The sequence below is a fragment of the Stenella coeruleoalba genome, assembly GCF_951394435.1.
Source record: "Stenella coeruleoalba genome assembly, chromosome: 13".
In the NCBI taxonomy this organism is placed as follows: Eukaryota; Metazoa; Chordata; class Mammalia; order Artiodactyla; family Delphinidae; genus Stenella; species Stenella coeruleoalba.
Genome location: NC_137159.1, coordinates 74,448,532 through 74,472,936, shown reverse-complemented (window position 1 = coordinate 74,472,936; position 24,405 = coordinate 74,448,532). Strand labels below are relative to the sequence as shown.

At 49.3% G+C, this 24,405-nt stretch overlaps 1 protein-coding gene and 1 long non-coding RNA gene across 2 annotated transcripts in view; both read left to right on the top strand.

Moving 5' to 3' along the window:
* LOC307196424 overlaps positions 1 to 20,436 on the top strand; it is a 40,923-nt gene extending 20,487 nt beyond the window's left edge. The window contains exons 3-5 of the long non-coding RNA XR_013831131.1: positions 16,963 to 17,160; positions 17,654 to 17,770; positions 19,802 to 20,436. This is a non-coding gene — a long non-coding RNA (uncharacterized lncRNA). The remainder of the gene's footprint in view (positions 1 to 16,962; positions 17,161 to 17,653; positions 17,771 to 19,801) is intronic.
* Positions 10,656 to 11,948, top strand: LOC307196557 (beta-1,4 N-acetylgalactosaminyltransferase 2-like; the record flags this gene model as incomplete). The annotated part of the gene is given in 5 exon segments (XM_079941599.1): positions 10,656 to 11,102; positions 11,104 to 11,295; positions 11,297 to 11,638; positions 11,640 to 11,660; positions 11,666 to 11,948. Coding segments are annotated over 5 exon segments (1,053 nt in total), but the record flags the coding sequence as incomplete, so codon positions are not given.
* Positions 20,437 to 24,405: the final 3,969 nt, after the last annotated feature.

The window sequence follows — 24,405 nt, the reverse complement described above, 5'->3', positions numbered from 1 at the left end:
GGTCAGTACTTTATCTTCTTCTTCAGCTCAAGGGTGAATAGCTCCTACTTGAACAAAGTCAAGCCACTCCTGATGTCTTGAAGGGAAGGGTCCACAGGATAGGTCCCTCTGGGAGAAGAGGATGGCTGTCTCAGTTTCCATCTGTACCTCCATCCACACATAGCCCGTTCCCAATGCATATAATGGCAGCCAGGCCAAAGAAGGCTCCCAAGTGCCTCGCTGCATGGCAAACCTCAAAGGCCTGCCTGGTGTCCTCCATCACCCCCGACCCCACCCTCGCCATGTGTCTCCTCATCTCTGCGATAATGCTATTTGCTGGGTTGCTGTCCCACCCTTCTGCTGCTACACAAAGGGCACACTCAGGCAACTCGACAATAAAAGCAACTTGAAGGGAGACCAGCTGTACTTATAAATAAACATCCCAAGCACATTAATCTGCTGAAGGTTTTTATGAGGGGAAGCATAAAATTTCAAATAAAGGGCTAATGGGAAATATGTCCAAAATGTTGGAACTGGTGATGCTCTACAGTAGGGAACTGCCCAGATAGAGCCATAAAACAAAATGTAACTAACAGCTGATTCAGTTTTAAAACCTCAGCCCTCTCACTCCCACACCTGAGTTGTATATTTTATCTGAAGGGCTGTTTCATGTTCCAGAATCAGCTCTGTTTGCAAGCGAGCTGTCACAATTTTATGGCCTCGACTTTAAAGAGTAGGACATTTCTTTCCTGGAGAAGAAGGCTAATAGGAGGTAAAATGCAGGGATTATGGGCTCTCCCACAAATCCAGGCTAGCAGATGCGCCTCTTTTCTGTAATCAAAATGAATGTTTTCTTTGGACCCAGCTAGGAAGGCCCCTTAAAACATCCTGGGAACAGGAGACATGCACCAGGCCAGATAACAGATTGGAAGCAGACGGTGAGGAAAGCAGGTGCCTAGCCCTTTGGAGTACCTGCTCCTTTCCCCCTTCAGGACAGGTAATTTTAAAAAATGACAAGGTGATTTTCTTTTTTTAAGTGAAAAATGGGAGATGGCATATGGTTAGCATTGCTCCCTGCCCTGCCCTTCACCTCCGTTAACGATCTGCTTTCTTCCCCCGGCTGGGGCTATGAGGAGCTCTGTTTTGCATTCTTTTCCTCCTTAACTTTGTACCAGGCCATTCGAGTCTGCAGGAGAGGACACCCCACAAATAAGAGCCTTTGGAGTGGTGGAAAGAGCTTGGATTGGGGAATTAGAATGGGCTCAGATCCCTATTCTGCCACTTACCCGCTTTGTTGGAGCTCAGGCAAGTCTCTTATTTTCCATTTTTCTCATTGGGAATAAAAGGAAAAAACCCACCACCGTCACAGGTGCATTGCGTGGTGGCCCCAGTGAAAGCTCCTTTTGGGGCAGAGTCTGACTGCCAAGGGTCAGAGTTAACTGTTGATCATGAACAAATACTTTCCCCTCTCTGAGCCTCAGTTTTCTCATCTGTAAAATGGGGATAATAACCCCTCACAGGGTTGTTAAGAGGATTAAAGGAAATTTGCACAGGAAGTGCTTAGCAGAGTGCCTGCCACGTGGTAGGCAGTCAGTCCTGACCGTCATTGCTATTGTTGAAGCAGAGGTTAGGTCGTTTGGCACACAGTCTGACTCACCCACACACCACATGGCTTAAGTTCAGTAAAGGCAAAACCAGGCACTCCGTACCCTGCTCCCCTTGCTCGTGATGGAGCCCTTGTTTGATTACAGTTTCAACCATCTCTGGCCTTTGGCTGCCTCCCACTCTCGGGCCAGCCCGTACACTTTGGGCTCATCATATGAGCTTTGTTTACCAAGAAGGGTGACACTGCATATTGTCCTAGGATTTGACTCGGACACCCCTTGGGCTGTTTCAGCTGCCTTAGACAGGGCCTCCTATGTTAGCTCTAATCCCTGCATCCCACATACCAGTTCTGCACTGCTCTGCTTCCCTCAGGTGGGTGACCTCAACCCCCCATGAGAAGAATAAATGCCTAAAGTTGGGCAGGAGTTAGTGCATCCTGTATCTTTCCCCTCCATTCCTACATGGTGGGCCAAACACTACTTTCATCACCTGCTCTACTCACTCCAGTTTGACAGCAACACAGAGCAAAAGAAACACAAGCAAAATAAACAGACTTGCTAACAGCAATGGGAAGAATGGCAGCACCGAAGATAGTGCCGACGGTGTAAGTTTATGACCCACTCCCAGCATATTCCCTTGGCGGGTCACTCCTCCTCTAGGCTGGAATCGACTCATCTCACCCTCCTTGCCCACACTGCCTGCTTCATTGCTACCTCCTGTGGCTCTTTAGTTTCCTTGATTTTTTTTGTTGTTGTTGTTGCCATCTCCCGAGTGAGACTGAATTTATGGAGGATGGATACCATGGTCTAAAACCTGCTTGTTCCCTGTATCTCCCATTGCAGAGCAGAACCTTAATGAAGACTAAAGTAAGGGAGCCCAGGCCACATGGAAAGGCCGTGCTGGGAGTGTTCAGCTGAGGTCCCAGTTTCCTCCCTTAAGGGAGGAAGCCTCAGAGACTTCTCCTGCGCCAGCCACTGCCTGCCCACAACGGCATGAGGGACCTGGATGAGAACCATCTAGCGGAGCCCATTCAATTCCTCGACCCATGAGAAATAACAATAATAAGGGATTGTTGTTTAATGCCATTGGGTTGAGGTGACTTGTTGAGCATTAATAGATATTTAGATCACTGATCACTTAAATAGCTCTTTTGGCTATTTGTATGGTCATGAGAGCCACAAGCCATGCCCTTTGGAGAGGCCTCAAGTGCCACCACCAGCTGGTGGTGGGCAGTGGCTCCAGGCTGTAGCAGCAGCCTCCTGCCCAACCTGCATGCCGGACCTCAGGATTGCCAGAGACCTTGGACTATGGAATTCTTCTGGCTGGCCACCTTGCCTGGGGAGGCGTTGGCTGCCTGGCCCCTGGGGAGCAACCTACCCTTCCTTCTCCAGCAGAGCTGGGAAGATATCCAGGGCCAGCTGTGTGCTTTGGAAAGCTACTTCTCTAGTTCCTCAGCTCTCTCCCCTGTGCAGGAGTATATGATTAACCTCTAGTTTTACATCCTGGAACTCCAAGTACCATATAAGGTTCAATATTTTTCAGGTGCAAGTTCTTTATTTGGCTTTTTGCAAATGAATACAACAACAAAATTCGAACATGCAGGTCCTCAGGGGGTAAATCTAGGAACCACAAGAGTAAAGGGGTTTCTAGTTACCCTCTGGCTTGTGTTCAAAGCCCTCACTGGGTGTGAAGACTCAGATTATGCAGTGGTCTGGGAATGGAGACTTGGACGATAGGACTGAGGTTCCCCAGAATTATAATACATGCCGTTAGCTAGCAAGCAGGTGGTCAGACAGAAAGGAAGGCCAGGGAAGGCTGCCATGAAGTTGTGTGATAAGCATGGTACACTCTTTCAAGGTGTGTTTTCAGCAACTATACTCAGCTGTCAGCTCTGCTATGGACTGAATGTGTGTGGCCCCACCCCTCCAAATTCATGATGTGAAGCCCTAATCACCAATGTGATAGTATTTGTAGTTGGGGGATAGTTAGGTTTAGATGAGGTCATGTGGGTGGAGCCCCCATGATGGATTAGTGCCCTTACAAGAAGAAGAAGAGACCAGAGCCCTCTCTGCCATGGGAGGACACAGCAAGAAGGTGGCTGTCTGCAAATCAGAAAGAGGGCCCTCCCCAGACACTGAAGCTGTTGGCACTTTGATCTTGAACTTCCCAGCCTCCAGAACTGTGAGAAATGTTTGTTGTTTAAGCCACCCAGTTTATAGTATTTTATTATAGCAGCCTGCGCTGACTAAGCCAAGCCCTAAAACCCTCCTTTTAACTTTGTCTCATGGGCCCAGGTGAACCTAAGAGAACATCTCCTCCAGCCTGATCTGCTCACAGGTGAAAGCTCTCATGACCTGGGGACTTGCTCAAGGTCACAAAGCTGTGTGGAGAAAGCCCTCCACATCGTGAGCATCCTACCACAGCAAAGCCTTGGCTTTCAAGTCGGAAAGACATTGGCTTTTACTGGTCACTGTGTCCATCTACACTGAAGAAAGGAGAGAACAGAGTCAATTATCCAGCTAATCCACCAAGCAAACCCCATTGATAAAAGAGGGAATTTCTTGACAGGGATTGGTTCTCTATAGGGATTGGAAATCCCTGGATGTACGCTCAGGATTCCAGGGCACTTTGTAGGAATATAGCCAGAGACGTAAATAATCATGCCCCTGTGTAACAGAGTCCAGTTCTCTTGTAGCTTTTGAATTCACAACAAGCCCAATTTCAATGGCTTTGCAGACAGAATACTTAAGTTCAAGTTCTGACTCTAATACTACGAGCTGTGTGATCTTAGATAAGCTACTTAACCTCTCTGTGCCTCAGTTTTCTCACCTGTAAAATAAATAATAGTAGCGCCTCCCTCATGGGATTGTTGTAAGGATTTTTATTTCGCACTCTATCTTAGAGAAGTTCCTGGTTGTTAATTGCAATGCTATTGTTTGTCATTATTTTGATCTGAAACTTAATTTTCATTGTAACTAGCCATGGGGAGCTTATAGCCCACAAGGTTACACAATGGTGTGTTTTGTGTTGACAGCATGTTGTTTAATAAAAATTTGAATTTGCATGTGCTTGATTGGGTACCCGCTCTCCACCTTGTCACAGTCTCCACCACTCACATTTCAGACATTTTTGTTACCAGCCGGGTCCCTGTGGACCCTAGGGTTTATAACCTATGGTCTATTAGGGAGGTTAATTGGACAGATTAGGACAGAGCATTCATGGGTGTAAGGGTCTCTGGTAAGGGAGCTGAGGTTTGAAGTCAGTGAAGGCATTTTCGGAGTGCACCACAGTAGCGGTCAACCACATTCCCTCTTCTCCTGCTGCTGCACCCACGCGTGTGGTGGAAATGACAGAAGCCAGAAGACTTTGAAGCAGTGACTGCCCAGAACACTTGTGTGCGCCAAGTCCTAGTCTGAAGGCTGGAAAAGACCAATGTCCCAGTTCAAACAGAGGGGCAGGAGGAGTGCCCTCTTCCCTAAGAAAAGGTCAGCCTTTCTGTTTTATTCAGGCCTTCAACTGATTGGATGAGGCCCACCTGTGTTAGGGAGGGCAGTCTGCTTTACTCAGTTTACTGACTCAGATGTTAATATCATCCAGAGACACCCTCACAGACACCCAGAATGACGTCTGGCCACATATCAGGTACACTGTGGCCCAGTCAAGTTGACACATAGTCAACTGTCACACATACCCTCATGGATGCACCCTGGTTTGCAGCTGTACGGTCTGGCCTTGTGGGCAGTGCATGCTGTGTGGCTTCTTCAGCAGCAGCACTGATCCCTTGGCAGTGTTGGATGTTCCTGCTCCTGACGGGGGCCGTGCATTGTGATGCCTGCCCTTTGGGGGCAGTCTTTAGCTCCAGGAGTGGAGCTCTGTGACAGAGGCTTCCCACTGATGAATGGCCCACAGTGAACAATTTCTCTTTGCTGTGGTTTCCTCACAGGATGTTTTTCTCCAGATTCTAGTGGGATGGAAGGGCTATTTCAACAGCTGCCACAGTGGCTGGGGAGCAAAGAGTCAGGAGGCTGTGGCTCAAAGGTCCTTTGTCTTCATTCGCAGCTCTGAAGCAGGTGCTCTGAACAGCAGGGCATGCATTTTCCTGTCCTCAGACATGTCTGCCTCTACCGTAAGAGTTTAGCAGACCCAGCCTTTTAGTTCATGAGGTGTGTCCTCATCTCTGATCCCTCTTTTACACTTAGCTCTTCTGTGTGTGTTTGTTTTGGCCTCTGGCTACTCGAAACCCACTATCTTGATGGCCCACAAGGCCTGTTGCCTCCCCCAAGAGCCTCAGCTCCAAAAGCAGCCTCTTTCCAAACCTACCACATCATGACAGCAGCTCTCCACTAGGTGAAAGTCATCTATTAAGGAAAATTCACATTAAGTAGGAAGAGACAGATAGCCTACCTTACTCATCCTATGGGCCCTTGTCATCATACAATGATGCAGTGAAAAGTGGGTCTCCTACTCACTTTATCCCCCATCTCCCAGTTTGTCTAAAGGAACCAGTTCCTTATGTGAACTTCTAGGAGGAGTCTATGCATATCTAAGCACATATATTATTTTCTTTAAGGACCTGGTACCATTCTGTACAAAATATTTTGTATCTTTATTTCATATGACTTTCCTTGGAGATCATTTCATATTAGTACATACAGAACTACCTAAATATATTTATAGCTCTATATTATTATATTGCATTGATGTACTTTGATTTATTAGTCCTCTATTGATGTACATGTGGGTTGGTTTCAATCTTTTGCATTTACAAAAACAATACTGCCATGAATATCACATATCTCAGATCTGTAGGATAAATAACTAGAAGTGCATTTGCTGGCTCAAAGGTAATTGCCTTTTGAATTTTGATTCCTATTGCCTAACTGTCCTGCATAAAAGCTATGCCATCTCCCCAGCAATGTCTGAGGGTGTTGATTCCCCACATTTGCACCAACACAACGTGGTGACAAATGTTTTGACTTTTGCCAGTTTGATAAGTGCAGAGTGATATTTCATGGTAGCTGTAATTTGGATTTTTATAATGTGAGTGAGGTCTTGCATCGTTCACATATGTTTGTACGCGTATCTGAATTTCTTTTCCATGCATGGTCTGTTCACATCTTCTCCCATTTTTCTATTGTACGATTTCTCTCCTTCTACTGACTTATTCGAATTTATTGGAAGCGGGGGGAGGATTTCCCTTCTCCATGCTTTATATTTCCGAGTGAAAGGACATCGGTAAATGTAAATCTTGTTCTCTTTCTGACCCTCTCCCCCTTCACTCACTTCAACTGTGGGGAAGAGAAGTAAATTATCTGATTGGTAAGTTTGGGAGGAGGAAGTGGACAGGCCTTGCCTCCCTCTTCCTGCCCTTTGGGATCTGCCTGCCTGCAGAACACAGGTGCTCCTGGTGGCCCCTGGCTCTGCAGTCCACTTAGCAACAGAGGCCCTGCCCTTGCCAGGTGAGGCGTGCAAGTTTCCACAGCTGCCTGTGATCTGGGGGCAGACATGCTTCATCCCAGGGTCTGGCATTAGGAGGCCCATTGTTTGCATCCCTAAAGTATGTCCTTCAAAAGCTCTGTAAGTAATAAAGCTGGTTTTGGGGTCCTCATTTACCTATTCCTGTGCCTATTACAGGTTAGTTTGGAATTTTGGTAGGAAAAGGGATACTAGTTATTAGATCTCTCAAACTCCAAAGGAGCTTTTTAAGTCTCAAGGAAATTAATCTTTTACCTGTGATATAAGTTCCAAATATTTTCTTCTAGGTTTTCATTTATCTTTGCTTTTGCTGTTTGGTGTTCTTCTTCTTAATATGGAAATCTAGTCAAAGTTGTCGATCTCCTATTTTATGGATATCGAGGTTTTGTGACATGCCTGAAAAGGCATTTCCCCTGAGGGATTATAAAATATATTTTCCTGAGTTTCCTTCACCTGCTTTTGTTTTTCACGTTTAATCCTTGTGAGGGCCTTCCTGGGGTGGCAGGCTACTGGGAGCCTGGACTGACTCTGAGAGAATGGGTCTTTGGGAGGTGGCAAGAGGAGGAGGCCCAAGGGAACATCCAGCTCCATGTATGTGCTTGAGGTCAGCACTGTGTGGTGTGTGCAGTTATGGATCAGACAGAGGTCTCTAGAGCAGCCTGAGCACTTCAGCAGCCATGGCGGGAACGAGCAAGAGCCCCAGTAGCCTCCAACTGGGGCCCAGAAAGGGAAGGGGCTTTCTTAGCTCACCCCGTGAGTTGGGTGGCAGCAGGATTAGCTCCCAGGCCTCCTAACTACAGGCTAAGACCTTGTTTTCTGGACTTGGCGGCCCAAGTCCAGCTTGATTTCAGTTGAACCAGAGAGCTCACGAGACAGAGTGCCCGGGTCCGAGGCTGATGGGCCCACATGTCTCCTGAGGTCTGCTGTACGGTCTGCACCTGGCTGAGCTCTGACTCCTGCTCTGGACGCCAGGTCTGCTGGGATGGCAAGAAAACCAAGGCAGGGCTGCAACCATGGCCTCCAAGAGAAAAGTGGTGATTTGTTTCCTTTCCTTTGGGTAAAATCAACAACAGGCTGCAAACATGGGATCACTTAGAGACCAAAGTCTTCCTGCATCGGGTACTTGTTACTCTGTAAGTTCCTTTCACATGTTATAAAGGAACATGCCTTCGGGGGAGCAGGGTGGGCTGTGTGCTTCTCTCCTCTCAGCCCCTTGTCACTCGACAACCTGAGGACCAGGCTTCTGAGCAGCTCAGTGTCATCCCACCTGTCTACCAGCAGCCCCTCCCTCCTCCCACCAGCACATCCTTGAATGATGAAAAGATCTCTAATGTTTTGTTTTTCATAAGCATAGTTAAACACTGAGAAGTTCTTTGGTTCTTCTCGGATTCTTTTTAGATGAATTAGGGTGAGTCTGGATGAGTGTGAAGATGCCTTATTATAAGTGTTCATGTGCTGTGCGTATGTTTACGTTTTATGTATTAAATCTTGTAATATATCTTCTCCCAGTGATAAGATCAATTCTATGGGGTCTTTGGTGTTGTTTCTTCTTAGCTTTCTTCCCTTCCTGCTCAGAGAACCCTGAACAGTCTCCACTAGGGCTACCATATACAGTTGTATAGGTTGTGCACTGCACAACTCCAAGGGGTGTCGTTGATTTTACAGTCTGTAAGCTGAAAGGCACCACTGGACTTATGGACTATGACAGCCCTTTCTCCATCCATTGTGCTCATAATTTACACAGGCAGTTCTAATGCCTTTATATAATGAATGACTCATATGCTCTATCGCAGAGCCACATGGAAATATTTCTTGGATTACCTGTTCTGGATTATCCATGCTTAACTCTTCCACTAATGTATGTGATCAAGAATTACTCCCACTCTTTTAGTTGAGCTGAATGAAGAGGATAAGGGGAAAATGTCAGATTAAACTGATCCACGCTAAGGTGTGAGTGACTAATATGCCACCCAAGCCCTGGATGTATCTGGGAAGGCTATTTCATTTCAGCAAGGGATCTTATTCACTAAAAGCAAGATTTTGGTTGTAAAAATCACAACTAGGTGGGCAGAGGAGGGAAGAACTTATGTCAGGGTGGGAGCAGATTTGAGGGTAGGACACTTTAAGGCTCTCACTCCCTTCTGTTGCTCTAGGACCAATCAACTCAGCAGCCTACAGGCTCGGGAGAGCCTTTCTGCAGAGGGCATTCTCAGTATTTCTTCTCTTTGGCAAATCCGCTCGTGTTGTCACCTTCCTACCTCCTGCTACAGCAGCAGAAAAGGCCTGAGAATTGTTCTTCATGACCCTGACTTCTGGGAGTTGCAGATACGACCTAAAGTCAGCCAATCACATGCACCCATTCAGAGCCAGAGCAAGGGCTGTCAAGGAGCAGGTGCGCTTAGACTTCTCTCTGGCTGAGGGGGAGGTGCTCGGGGTTGAGGTTCAGGGCCCTGTGGCAGCAGAACTGCGACGCGAGCATCCAGCCGCACGGTGGCCCAGTCTGGCACACCCTGACTGGCCGTGCTCAGTTCCAGCCTGTTTTCCTGATTCTGATTCTCCAGATATCCTATGGATTCTGTAAGCTCTCTGACATCCATCCCCAAAATCCCCTGTCTCCTTACCAGAGTCGGGTTCTGTTGTATGCACCGTGAATCCTGAGAGAAATCCCCTCTGCTCACGAAGTCCTGAGGTCTTTTTTATAAATTAATTAATTAATTTATTTATTATTTTTGGCCGCGTTGGGTCTTTGTTGCTGCGTGCGGGCTTTCGCTAGTTGTGGTGAGTGTGGTCTACTCTTTGTTGCAGTGCGCGGGCTTATTGCGGTGGCTTCTCTTGTGGAGCACGGGCTCTAGGTGCGTGGCCTTCAGTAGTTGTGGCACGTGGGCTCAGTAGTTGTGGCTCACCGGCTTAGTTGCTTTGCGGCATGTGGGATCTTCCCGGACCAGGGCTCGAACCCGTATCCCCTGAATTGGCAGGCAGATTCTTAACCACTGTGCCACCAGGAAAGTCCCAGTGCTGAGGTCTTATTGAAGTCAGGGTGATTCTCTCTGGCGAGCAGTGATGTGCTGATGAACTATCTTTCTAGGAAAAAAAAAAAGTCCCTGATGTGTGGCATTTGGCATTTGCTGATTTCCATGGTATAAGTGTTCCCACCACGGTCAGTTTCATAATACCAACCTTTAAACACCTGACTAGCAAGGTTCCTGAATATTTAACAACAGGCTGTCAGGGGGCGGGACGAGCCAGCTTCAGCATAGCACGGCCATCAGAATGTGACCTTTATGGCCAAAGTTTAGGGTTTGCCAGACTCTGAGTAGGTGGTATGTAAGACGGGCAGTGGTGAGCAGTGGTCAGTCCCCAAACTGGGACAGAGAGCAGAGGCAAGGCCTGGGCTGCTGGCACTCCCTCAGGCCAGGAAGAGCCCCTTTCCTCTACGGGTAGGGGAAGAAACCTTTCTTTGCTTTTAACCTAAACCTTGACTGACTACTAAAGTGACTACTAGGGTGCCAAGGGCTGGACAGTTGGCAGGGTGGCTGCCCAGCTCCACCAGCCTGGAATGTGTGAGGCGGCGGCTTTCGGGATGACTTCGTGCGGGTCTCCAGTTTGAAGGACCAGATGCTCCCTTCTGCGAGGTCACCCCGACAGCTTCTCTGGGCACACTGGACACCCTTGCTGACATCCCAGACAGTGTGCTGCAGGGCAGAGGCCAGAAGCAGCTGACCACTTCGACCAGTAACCGGAAGCTTTTGAATTTCATACTCCAGCATGTGACATACACAAGCACAGAGTACCGGCGCTGCAGGGTGGGTGTGATGAGTCTGGAGTCCAAGTCCTCAGTGGCCAAGTTTCCAGTGACCATCCGCCTTCCTGTTATGCCCAAGTTATATGACCCTGGACCAGAGAGGAAGCTCAGAGACCTGGTGAGCATTGCCACCAAAACTTTCCTCCATCTCCACAAGCTCATGACCGTGCTCCGGAGCATACGTGAGTATTACCCAGACTTGGCCGTGATCGTGGCTGATGACAGCAAGGAGCCCCTTGAAAATTAATAACAGCCACGTGGAATATTACACCATGCCTTACGGAAAGGATTGGTTTGCCGGTAGGAACCTGGCCATATCTCAGGTCATCACCAAATACGTCCTCTGGGTGAACGATGACTTTCTCTTCAACGACAAGACCAAGATTGAGGTGCTGGTGGATGTCCTAGAGAAGACGGAACTGGACGTGGTAGGCGTTCAGTGTGCTTGGAAACGTGTTCCAGTTTAAGCTGTTCGTGGAGCACAGTGAGAATGGGGACTGTCTCCACTGGCGGTCAGGATCTCTCCGGCCCCTGGACGGCTTCCCCAGATGCGTGGTGACCAGCGGTGCTGTCAGCTTCTTCCTGGCCCACACAGGACGGCTCCAAAGAGTTGGCTTCAACCCCCGCCTGCAGCGAGTGGCTCACTCAGAGTTCCTTACTGATGGGCTCGGGAGCCTGCTCGTGGCATCCCGCTCAAATGTGATTGTAGGTCACCAGCCGTGTTCTCCAGTGGTGGACCCAGAGCTGGCAGCCCTGGAGAAGAGCTACAACATATACTGAACCAACACCAAAGCTTAGGTCTAGTTCAAGCTGGCTCTCCACTACTTCAAGAACCATCTCCAATGTGCCACATAAATGTTGTCTGGGCATCAGAAAAGCGTTAGGCTGACCAGTTGCAGCTATCTAAAACAGAGGAACTGGTGGATAGGCTATCAAAATTTGAACTCCTGATAAGACGGACAGGGCAGATGGGTCTGGCTCAGGTATTGGAAATAACAATCAAAAGCTAAGGGTCATTAGAAATGGACCAATCACTGATCAGGGCAAGGGAGACTGTATTCATTATTGTTTGTATGAGGTCTTACAATTTATGAAGCATTTGTACATATAGTATCTCACATTATCTCATTTCATCTCACATGAAAGTATATGATGGGTTGGTATCCTCAGTCAAAAAGATGGCCGCTGGGTCCTTGAGGGTTATTTGCTGGAAATTATATCACAGATCATCTCCAGCATCACTGTCATTCACAAATTTTTCTGGTCCTACCTTGTGGACTCAAATAACGTGAATAACCCAGGGTCCTTGCCTGGAGAAGGTGGAAGCCTGGTTCAGTTTGGTCCGCTAGTGGAATCGGGTCAGAGGATGAGAGGCGGACCAGGCAGGCGAGGAGGGAGTCAGCTCACCTGGAGCCCGGCACACAGATGGGACGCGGGCAGTTGGAGGGATGAGATCACTGGGGTAGAGTCCACTCACTGCTGGAATAAAGCTTTCCCTGGCATCAGACTCCCTATCATAAAGACAGATTCCAGAATGCCTGGGATTGAAGTCGGGCCCTGTGCTGAGGAGCCATGATAAACAGCGTAAGTGCAGTGGCCAAGCCACTAAATTCCAGGGCCTTGAGATCAGCTGCTGACCGCTCGAGACCCCTGTCATCTGCAGAGTGGAGCCGTCACGATGAGGCAGGCTCTCTCGGTTACCTTGGGAGTCAGGAGATTCTCCTAGTGCTGCACTGGCTCTGCCTTTTCGTTTCTACTCTTTCCTACTGGAGATGGCCAAGGGTAGCTCAGGATCTCTGAAAATGTGTCTGTGAGATATTAATAAAACTTCATGAAAAATGAAAAAGAAACCTGACTACTAAACTACTTCTGTGACTGGGCCAGCTGGGCCTTAGTTTCTCCATAGAAAACATGGGGTGGCGCTTGCCATGTTAATGTCGGGAGGCGCTTGTGAGAACCAGGTGTTTTGTGTTGTGGGCCAGGATAGTTCAGCTCTGCAAGGACAGCCTAAAACTTCCGGGGTTTTGGCTAAGGGACTGGGTCTCACGGGAGGTTTCTGGCTTTGCATGCTTTGTAGCATCTGCGTGATACATGCCTGGTGTGTGCATCTGTGTCTGTTGTGTATGATGTGGTGAAACTGGGCCCTGGGGACCTCCAGCCCAGTGTGGCTCCAGGCATGTGTCTTGGATTACTGGTGCTCAGCGGGTGAGCAGACGACAGCATCTAGTTTTAGAGAACATGAAGAGGATTTGAATGTTTAATAAGGAAAGGATGGACAAAACATGCTACAAGAAATCCACAAAATGTCACTGGCATCGACAGGCCTGCTCCCTCCAGCTTGTGTTGACAGCGTTTGGTAAATATTCTGATTAATCTGTGTCCTCGTGTGACCTAGAAATTCACAATTTGAGTTTAAGTTTGTTCCCGGGACTTCACGTGTTGGCCAGTTGCAGAGAGAAACAAAGAGGACCCTACATGATTTCCTGGCCTCACATCAGAAAATGTGGCCTCATTGGCTTCCAAGAGTCACGGACGGGGCTCTGCATAGCAGCCAACGTTGCACTCCTTGGATGTTCTGAAACACCTGTGCTTTCTGCCCTGCCTCGTCCCAGCCAACCTGACGTACAGCCTGGAATTAGGGTTCGGTGTGAAACTCCAAAGGTCTTGGGCAATGTCACGGCCCTATCCAAGGGCCTGAAGTCCACTCCAGTGCCTGGGCCCTTCTTCTCTCAGAGCCTTCTCTCAACATTGAACTTTGACACATCTGGGGAGATCGGAGGTCCTCAGTAGCAACTTATTACGTTTACAAACCACATTAATCCAAGGCTCTATTTCATAGCAACTGTTTTCTCGAAAAAGGACCGAAGGTTAGCTCACATTTCCTGTACCACCAGATGGTTCTGGCACCCATGGCTCAGGCCGCCCCCTGGCATCTAGCAGGTCTTAAAGCTGAATGGGAGTGTGGTGATGCCCAAAGGGTTACTCGACCATTTGGCCCCAAGCTGTCACCATTTGGCCCCAAGCAGCTGTGTGAAGCTTGCAGGTCAGGAGTCCTCAGGGCCTGACGCTCCCCCGGCCCCGGGGTGAGGTTGCCCTAGACAGAAGCATAGCGTCAGGCAGAGCACCAGGTGCTGGTATGAAGTCAGGTCTCTTTGTCAGCAGAGCCACTCACTTCCTGTTTCACCACCTGCTTGCTTCCACCCTGTTGCTGAGAATTGTAGGCATCTGCATTCTGAAGGGAGCCAGGAGCGGGGGCCCCCTGACCTGTCCCCCTAGTGTGGAAGAAACGGGCAAAATCCCATTGTACATGCAAAGCAGAGAAAGAAAGGCTGCTCAAAACACATGTTTTTGGGGACAGGAAATTTCCCCAGTCATTCTGTTTTCCCCATAAAAAACGGGCTACAGCAATAGTCTAGCTATTCACTTAACCTTGAATTAATCATCCAAAATGACTATCAGTCTGAAGTTAAAACTTTCAAGTCCTAAAATAAAAAAATCCCCTTTCCCCAAAAATAAACATTACAGGTACTCAACTGTAGGCATATGGGATTATAGACTTGGGGAATTGGAAGGAATCTTAGAGTTTATTTTACAGAAGAAGAGACTGTGGTCCAGAGTGGGAGGCTGTTTTTCTGGAGCCAGGATGCAAGGTCAGGATTGGGAGTCCCCAGGACTCTTGCTGCTTCTCAGGAGCGTGGGGACATTGAAATTCCCTGGGGCCATAGCTGGGCTTAGTCATGTCAACTTCCATGTGTATGCTGCAGGCGTTTGGTCACAGACTGGGATGAGGTGACGTGAGCCCGAGGGATTGCAGTCTTTTTAGATTTCTGTGCCACTTGGGACACCCAAAGACGTTGGTTCCATCGTGGCAGGGAAAGCTCATGGTAGTAAGCTGGGTACTTAACTTTTTTCCTCCAAAGAACCAGAGGGAAAATGGGAAGGAAAGGCTCCATAAATTTATGCCATCTGAGCCCTTGGAGATGAACACCAGCAAATGCCAATGACAGGCTGGCCAGGCCAGGAAAGTGTACTGAGTGGGGGCAGGCTGTTCCTCGGATCCGTGATGCTTGGGAATGACCGAGAAAGTCCCGTGAGGGAAGTGGGAAGGGGTTCTCTTCTGCCTCAAGGCCAGACTCACCCCGAGAGCATCAGAACACACGGGTGTTGGGAGGGTGAAGGGAGTGCAGGGCAAGAGGACTTCCCTTGGCCCTGGAGGGCACCTGACATTCTGATGGGTCATTTGACACAGGGACATGTTGTAGTGGCAGAAAAAAATACAGTGTGAAATGCTCTGTTTTTTTTCTGTTCATTTTTCTTTTTTATTGTAGTTACTAAGTAATGTGGGTAAAAGTGTCCCTCTGCATCCAGGCTCAGGGATAATGAAACTTGTGGCTGAGAAATAGACAGGGGTTTTAGTCACGTATGTTACTGGCAAAAACACAAGTAAAAAAAATCAGAATTTTTCTATATGGAGGAGACCGCATCCCCAAATCGCCAATCACAGATTGCTGCATCGAAATTCCCAGCAGCCTCGGAGGTGTCTGGCTGAGAGGCTGCGGCCCGACAGCCCGACTTGGCCTTTTACCACCAGTCTGGGTGCCCAGCACCCCAGAGCTCTCAGTCACCCTCCTCCGGCCCCTCCCTGTAACCCTGTGCACTCCGCTCCCCCAGAGCTCTGCTCCTGCAGGGCTGCATCCTACCCCTGGCTTCTTAGTGGGGATGCAGGCAAAGCCCTGACTTAGGCCAGGCAGAGAGGAGAAAGCCTTTGAACAGGCAGGCCCACCTGTGTCCCTGAGGCCACTGGGTGTGGGCAGGCCCGTCCCTGCTGCTGTCAGGCCCACGGCTCCTCTGCCCGAGTCTGAGACTTGGGTCCCATTTCCCCCAGTTTAGCACATTTAACTGAACCTTGTGAATTCTTGAGAATGCCTGCCTCCAGGGATGTGTCTACACCTCCTGGGCCTCCTGTGAGCTGGAAAATGGAGGCCTTTGTTCCAGAAGGATTGCACTTGCATTCCTGTGATTGCTTTGTTGCCTAGAGCAACAGGGCCTCGGCTCAGCCTTGAGGTACCAGGAGTGTCCTAGTCACCCTAATATGTGTCCTAGGTCTTTGCATCGGGTGTGGCGTATACTTGAAGAGGAGAGAGGGGACCAGGGCAGCAGGCCCCAGATGGCTGGTGCTTTCAGACTCCTTGGAGTTCCCTTATCCACATGGAACAGAAAACCTGCCCAGAGACACAGACAATAAGCAGGGCTCTCCAGGTTGAGGGACAAGCAGGCTGGCAGACCAGAGTGCCTGTACACAGTAGGGGCCTAATTTATACTTGTTGAATGGAAGAAGGGATGGTGAGGCAGCAGAGGGGTGCCCCTGGATTCCAGAGAGCTGTGCCCAGACACAGGCTACCCTACCCATGGAGGCCAGGCCTTCTGGTACATAACCTCACCCAGAGGCTGGTGTTTAACCATCTCTGATGGCCCATCAACCTCAAGGTTTTCAACTCCTGTGCATGAGAAACTTAAGATTTGGTCATGTTGCTTTTCTGTTCAAAAATCTTTGCTGGCTCCCCGGTATTTTCAGTGGTGTCTCCTAGCTATTAAAAATTGGTTTCAGTGATCATGCTTCCCTCTTGAGAATTCACAACACACATTAGCATACTTAAGGGCCCTGAGAGGACCTGCGGGGCAGAAATTGGTTTCCCAAGCTCAACCATGGGACACCAAGGTCTGTCTTTTGTTTGCTTACCATCTATTAGCACACAGCAGGGTACAGGGCATGTTTTGATAACATTAACCAATAACATAAAAGCCAAATGAATTAGGCTTACACTCAGAAGATTATGGCATCTGGCCTCGACCTAAGGTTCTCCCCATCTCACCACCATGGTGCTCCTCTCTCCTCAGCCCATGCCTCCCCTTCAGACAGGCATGCTGCCTGTCATGGGCTGAATTATGTCTCCCTAAAATTCATGTGTTGAAGTCCTAACCCTCAGGACCTCAGAATCTGACTGTATTTGGAGTATTTAAATTACCTTTAAAGAGGTAGTTAAATTGAAATGAGGCTGCTTGAGTGGGCTCTAAATCCAGTCTGACTGGTGTCCTTATAGGAAGAGGAGATTAGGACATACAGAGAGACAGCAGACACAGTGAGATGACTCACAGGAGGACACAGCAAGGAGGCAGCCGTCTACAAGCCAAGGAGAGAGGCCTCAGAAGAGACCAACCCTGCCAACACCTTGATCCCAGACCTCCAGCCTCTAGAGCCGTGAGAGAGAAGTTTCTGTCATGGAAGCCCCCAGTCTGGGGTTTGTGTGATGGGTCCCCAAGCAGACTAATTCACGGTGCTCCCCACTGCTTCCCAAATGTACCACAATAGGTCAGTGTTCCCAGCCACCATTTGGCTTCTCCACTCTTCCTCCTGGATGCCATTCCCCCATCTCTTTCAGGGCTCTGCCACTGCATTTCTTTTAGTAGCAAACAAACAAAACCAAAATAAAATAAAATTCTGCTCGTCTTTAAGGGCCTCACCCAAATGCCTCCCTGCCCAGTAAGCTCACCCTGGCCCATTCACGGCAATGAGCCCTTCTCTTCTGTGCTCCCAGAGCTGGTGGAAACTTCCGTTCAGCCTTTCTCTCACTCCGCTTTCTGCTGAAGTGAGTCAAGCGTGTCTATTCCTCCCCCCCTATTGTTGGATCTCTGGGAGTAGAAACTTGTCCCCTGTCCCCATACCCAGCACTTAACAGGTGTTCCAAGATTATTTTCTGGATGGAACTGAGACCATGTCTCCGCATCCGCCAGGTCAAGAGGAAAGTGAGCACCTGCTGTCTGCCTACCATATTCCTGCTCTTGGATGCTGGGACCACAGCCACAGTCTCTGCTCCATCCCGGGAGGGAGGGGAGGCTGCAGCATCGCAGGTAGGCCTTGAAGGGCACGTAGGAGCTGAAGTCATGCCTCTGTGGAGCGAAGGAGCAGATGCTACTTTATCTGTTTCCAAATAATTTCATGCCTTTTGACTCATACGCACAGGACCCCGGTGCCTGGCACACAGAAGGGACTCTGTAACCATGAAGAAGGTGAAGACGGGCCATATGCCAGCACGTCAGGCTCTCGGGCTCTGCTCCCTGGGGAGGTTCCTTCCAGTGACCCCACTGGACCTGGAAGGCCCAGGAGATGGTGCAGTAGTCAGAGCCAGGCCCTTCCTCAGGAAGCCTGGCTGGGGAAGCACATGTGCCGGACCACCATGCCCAGTCACCGGGCCTCACACGGGGGTTGCCGAGCATGGCAGCAGGGCTCACATCTCCAGGCCCCGCGGTCTTGGGGAGAAAGGCCCTGTGGAAGGAGAGCTTTGACACCCTCCACTCTGATCTGAGCACAGGTTTTTAATTTCCCTGTAATTTGCCCTTTCTCCCTCTCCCCGGCTGGCTTCCCTGTCATTTCATTTCCTGCACTATTCTCATCTTACAGCAGAGGTGAAGAGAGTTGACCTCTCTTTGCCCCAAAGCTGAATAAAATACAGAACAGATTTTTGTGAATAAAAATAGGCTCGAATACCACCAGCCCGTCACTCCGGGCTCCGCTCGGCCCATCTGGCCTTGCTCTCTCTCCCACCCACTGGCCCACAGGGCAAGGCCGCACAGAGAGCGGGTGCTGGGTCTCTGGACCAGGGCCCCAGGGGACCACTGGCAGGAGGGAGGGCAGGACAGCACAGGAGCGAGGTCAGGAAGGTGGAGGGGGTGGGAGCGGTTGACCAGCTTCATCCTCTCCCGTGAGGGATGGCTGGGAGGGTGGAAACCTCCTCGTGCGTTGCCCTTGCCAGGGGACCAAGGAGGAAAGATCAAAATGTCAGCACCTAGCGGGAAAGAAATTTCTGTCTGGAACATTTGGGACAATTCCAAGAAGGATGCAACTGGAGCCCCTATGAGCAGAATAGAAAGGATTGTGGCTTCAGAGCCAGACAACAGAGCGCACGTCTGCCTGGTCCTCATTCTTTTGCGGTTGGCTGTGTTATTTTAGACAAGGAACTTAATGTCTGTGAACCTCAGTTTCCTTATCTGTAAAACGGAGAAGACAATAATGTAGATTCTGTAGGTCGGCTGGGAGAATTAAATAAAACAGCACATGGAAAGTGCTTGGCACGTCAAAGGTGAACCCTGATCTACTGGCCTCCTTCTTGTCATTCAGGTCATAGGTCAGAGGGTCAGAGGGGCCGTCTCTGATACCCCATCCCCGAGTCTAATGCAGTCACCCAGCTCTGGTCCACTGAGTGCCCTGTTCTCTGCAAAGCATGGACGTGTCTTGGTTTCTTTGTTTATACGTCTGCTGTCTGGCCCCTCCTAGAAGGAAAACCCGTGAGAGTGGGGATCCAGCGCCCAACCTGTCCAGGGCCAGGCGGTTCATTCGAAGGTGGCCTCCGTTGGCTGTGCACCTGCTCTGCTGTGCGAACTTAAGGGTTGGCTCAGGCTCTAGTGTTCCTTGTCTACGTCTCTGTGGGTGCCCCTCAGCAGGTCCCACTGCTCCTGGGCTCTGTGTACAGTGAGGCAGGATCCCTTCCATCCTCCAGCCTCAGAATTTAATTCCCTAGAGATGGCCACTTCCCTCTTCCCAGCTTCCAATCCCTTTCCCACTAAGACAAAACTACATAAACGCCCTTGTGGACGTGGCTTTCAAGAGGTGAGCTTATCTCACCTGACCATGTCTCCTCTTGCTCTGAAACACAGAGAGATGTCCACAGCGTATTGGCTCCAAACGAAATGACCAAACTCTGTATTAGCTTCCTTTTGCTGCTGTAACAAATCACCACAGCGTGGTGACTTAAAACAGCCCGAGTTGGTTATCTTACGGGGTCTGTAGAAGGACACTGGGCTAGGATTAAGGAGTTGGAGGGCTGTGTTCCATTCCTGAGGCTCTAGAGGTGAATGAATTCCCCTGTGTTTTCCACCCTCTAGAGGCAGTCCTCCTTCTTAGCCTCATGGCCCCGGCATCGCCTCTCTCTGACCTGCTCACAAGGAAGCGACATCCTATTGGAAGCAGACGGGTAAGCCAAGAAGTGCAGTCCTATATGGTAAGTGAGGAGTGGGTTGGGCAGGGAGCAGGGTGGGAGCGTGCAAGGCAGGGAGGCTCCCCAGGGGATGGTACCCAAGCCAGCGCTTGGCTTCACTCCTCTACTAAGCTGTGGAAAAACTCGAAGGCAGGACTGAACCTAACTCATCCTCTTCCTTCTTTTGAAGCTGGGTTCACTGCTTTGTGCCTGGTAGACACCCAATAAATTCCACCTGCAGTGAACTGGTTCAACTCTTTCAGAGTCATTTTTCTCTTTGGGGCCACAGTTTTGGAGCTGTGATGTGACGGGAAATCAGGGACTGAGCCAGCATCCTGGGGCAGAGCCCTGGCCGAGGGTTTGAAGGATTTTCTTCATTATTGTACATTTTCCTCCCATTGGAGGTGATTGAAGCTGGAAGCTCCACATCCAGTTGTGGGGCCTCACCAGGGATCTCCCCAGACATCAGGGAACCGGATTTGAGACCCTGCCCTTGGTTTCAAGCAGGACTTTAGGATCACTGGTGGGGGGGGGGGGGCGGGGTTTGATCAGTGAGGGATGGCTCGTCCTTTGAATTTCTTCATAAAGTCACATGCGAGGAGCGAGGGGGATGAAACTGAGCAAGTGAAATACTTGGCAGAGTGTCAAGAAGGACTTTCTGGGCAGATCTGTTTGCTGTGCCCCAGAGGGAGGGGCTGCTGCCAGAGTCGGGGGACGCCTGGGAGATTCTGGTCTCCAGTCAAAAAGTTCCCCTTGCAGTGCCTGCCCGGTAAGGCCCCTAGGCTCTGAGCATCTTCTGCCCTCTGGCCTCAGATTGTTCTCCTTCATTCTTACCTTCTTCTTCTTCACTCAGAGCTTCAGAATGGGGACCCCACACAGTTCTAGGACCCATAGGCTGCAGGGGAAGGCTGATCACAGGGATGTCTGAAGCAAGAAATCCTGGCAGAGCAGGCTAAGGACAGGGCTGAACTCTCAGGGGGACTCACACAGACCAAGGGAGGCTGAATGGAGAATCAAGGTTGCCTTGCTACTTCCCCTGGGCCATCATCTCCCTCCTAGACGGCAGAAGCTCAGCATCCTTAGCCCCGCCTAAGCTCTTGCCAGGACCTGGAACGTACAGGGGTGGCAACGCATTAGACTTCATCCTGCATTCTTTCGAGGGCCATCCTCCAGGCCACGCTTCAAACCAGGCCTGGCAACCAATTAGTGGATGGTGAAATCAACAGAGTGGATGGAGACCCACCTAGCATTAAGAAAAAAACCCACATAGAATCAAGCACAGTTGAAAATATCCTAGTGTATCTCAGGAATAACCGTATTACTCTGTGAAAACGTGTTTCAGTTTTGTGTATGGTATATAGTATACTAAATGTGGGTTGCAAGGTGCAATGTATTTCTTAATGCGGGTCAAGTAAAAATAGAGCATCTCAGGAATCGCTGGGGGATCCAGCGACTCCTGGCGGGAGAAGCTGCAGGTCTGACCAGGCAACTTCATGAACTGTAAATAAAGATGCATAAACCATCCAAAATGTTCCTTCCCGGAGACCTTGGGTGGGGTGGGGGTGGGGTCAGTGGAGGAGCATTGGCTGGGAGTAGGGAGGCTGGGGTTCTGAACCTGGATCTGTCGAGTCCTCCCTGTGAGCCATGGGTGCGTTGCTAACCCCTCTTCTAACCTCAGTTTTCTCCCCTCTCAAATGGGGAGGTTCCATTGTGTCTGTGAACTGCTGCCCTCTGGTGGTGAACTGTAAGATTGCTGATTGGCGTGGAGCTGTTCATATTCTAGGTGAGCCTCACCGCGAGGTGGAGTGTATAGAACCCCACACATGTGTTGAGTTCTCCGCAAAGGCCCCAGCTGCTCAAATACTCTGCCAGTTGAAATACTCCCATGCGATAGTGTACAGTACAGATCTTTCACTCAAAGATCCATTTGTCCATGAATATTGAATAACCTTCCAAATTGTGTGAAGTTCAGCTATGGGAGACTTCAGGCCGTGAGATTAAGATAGCAGCCTTCACCAGCCTGGTCAGCTGCTGGCTTTTCACAGTGTGGGAATTCATTGTGGGGTTGAAGGTCAACATTTCTGGGGTGGCAGCGTGAGGACCCTGAGTCCTAAGATGGTGATGTATCTTCTTGACCTTTGCCCACAGCTGGCCTCCTTCCCTGCAGGCATCTTTACCAAACGTCAACTTCCAGGGCCAAGAGCCGAGGCGTCCTCCCAGGGGAAATACCAGGTAGCCAAAGGTGTGAAGGGACCCACCTGCTTTGGATCTCTTTGGATCTCTGCTTAGCTGTATGCCAGGCATCCAGATGCGCCTGCTAGGCCTGATCGTATTTTTTGAAGCTGCTGAGAGTGGGATCAAACATTTACAACATGGAGTTTGTCTTGCCACTTTCTTCAGCCTCTTCTTTTTTTGATGGTATCAGCACCTGTTTGCATCTCCAAGGCTCTAATTAAATTCCCTTCAGTCTTTGACCCAACCTCTTGCAAGAGAAGTGATTTTCCAAAAAATTTCTTACTTAAACAGCATGCTGCATTGTTCTGAGATTTATGTCTAGAGAACTAAAAGAGGACTGAATGTTCCTGGCATTGTCTCTGGATTTAAAAAGGTCAATTGCTGGCGTGAGTAAGGCATCTTCAAATCCCCCAAAGCAAATATCTTGGATCATTGCATTCAACAGGTGCCTAATACTTGTCTGTGAAAAGGTTGGAGGAAAGAATGGGTGGAATCGCAGCAATGGCCCTTCAGATGAAGCTTCTGAGCTCTGAAGCCACAGTGCAAACCCCACTGTTACACAACAGGACGGTGACCTGGGGCCAAGTCAGGGTGCTTTATCCACGAGGTTGAAAGACCCAAGCAAACATTCGACAAAATGGAGTTAAACACTTTTCAAAACAATCGTTTAGAGTATTAGACCACTGTCTTATTCTTATGGGGGGTCTGAAGGGCCTGCCCAGGATGGCTTGGTTTTGAGGACATTACCGGTCAGCCGCAGCCAGGAAGTGATTAGCGAGTGCCTGCTCCCCAGACGTGGTCTGACTTCTGGGCTGAGTTCAAAGCAGAGTTCTTAGTTTAATAATAATACAGGATTAGCTTTCCTTTACAACTCCCCATGCTGGATCTATTTTGAAGAAAACACTGCAATGTCCATGGAACTTTGGGGGCACAGTGAAGACTTGGAGAAAACATTTAGTGCATATTTGCATTCTTGTTCACATCCTCTCATAATGAATCATGGAGAAAATAACCCTCCCTTAATTCTCTTGGTGGGAAATGGTGGTTATTTCTAATGGGAAGAACAAAGCAGGTCTTGAACTCCTCCCATCACCAATGTGCTGAAAGGTGGTTCCAGAGCTCACAAAGGATACAGGCTTGCGTTCACTGATTGCCGGGTCATTTAAAGGAATCTGATTAAAAGTTCGGAAGAAATGCTAGGATTCTACAGAATAATTGTCCAAAGCTGTGGACAAGTACTGATGGTAGCATGTGAGAATATTTTAGCCCAGATATGGGTGAATATTTTCATTTCAATGGCATTTATTTATTTTTAAAATTTATTTATTTATTTATGGCTGGGTTGGGTCTTCGTTTCTGTGCGAGGGCTTTCTCTAGTTGTGGCGAGCAGGGGCCACTCTTCATCGCGGTGCGCGTGCCTCTCACTGTCGCGGCCTCTCTTGTTGTGGAGCACAAGCTCCAGATGCGCAGGCTCAGTAATTGTGGCTCACGGGCCTAGTTGCTCCGCGGCATGTGGGATCTTCCCAGACCAGGGCTCGAACCTGTGTCCCCTGCATTGGCAGGCAGATTCTCAACCACTGCGCCACCAGGGAAGCCCGGCATATATTTATTTTAACACATATTTAAAAGATATATAACTAGCACACCTGTGAGTTCTTGACTATTTTAGGAAAAGACTAAAGAAGCTATTTAAGTGAAAACCAAAAAAGAAAGGAAAGCGTGTTAATTTAAAGAAAACTAATAATAGTGAAAATTGTGAGGCTGGTGCCTAAACAATGAAGTTTGCTGAACAGATTGAAAGCAAGCATTAAATTTTTGTAGTGTTACTAGAAGCAGTACGCAGATGCTGGAGTCTTGTTTGGAACAAATATTCAGGACTTGGGGGAAGGCTCAGGGACTGTGGATGTGCTTGGAAGGAAGCCTTAAGGGCACAGCCAGTCTTTTTGGTTGTGGGGAACACTTGGCTCCAGGATCTTTCTAGAACGAATCGCTGTGAGTCCATCAGTGAAGACCCCCAGCAGGCAGTGACGTCTGCTCAGGAGAGCAGACCTTCTCTCAGACTGAGCCTGGATCTCAGAGGGAAGCTGATAGCTCCAAAAGCCTTCCCGTCTGCCCACCTGCCGGGGATGTCATTGCCTGGCCCTTGGAGAACCTTCCACCAGGGCTATCACACCTCACAGTGCATCAGAGTGGAGCCCAAACTAACAGGTGTACCTTCTACTCACCACCTGGGCATGCAGGCTGGCATGTGAGTCCACTGCATCTCCTTCAGGATAA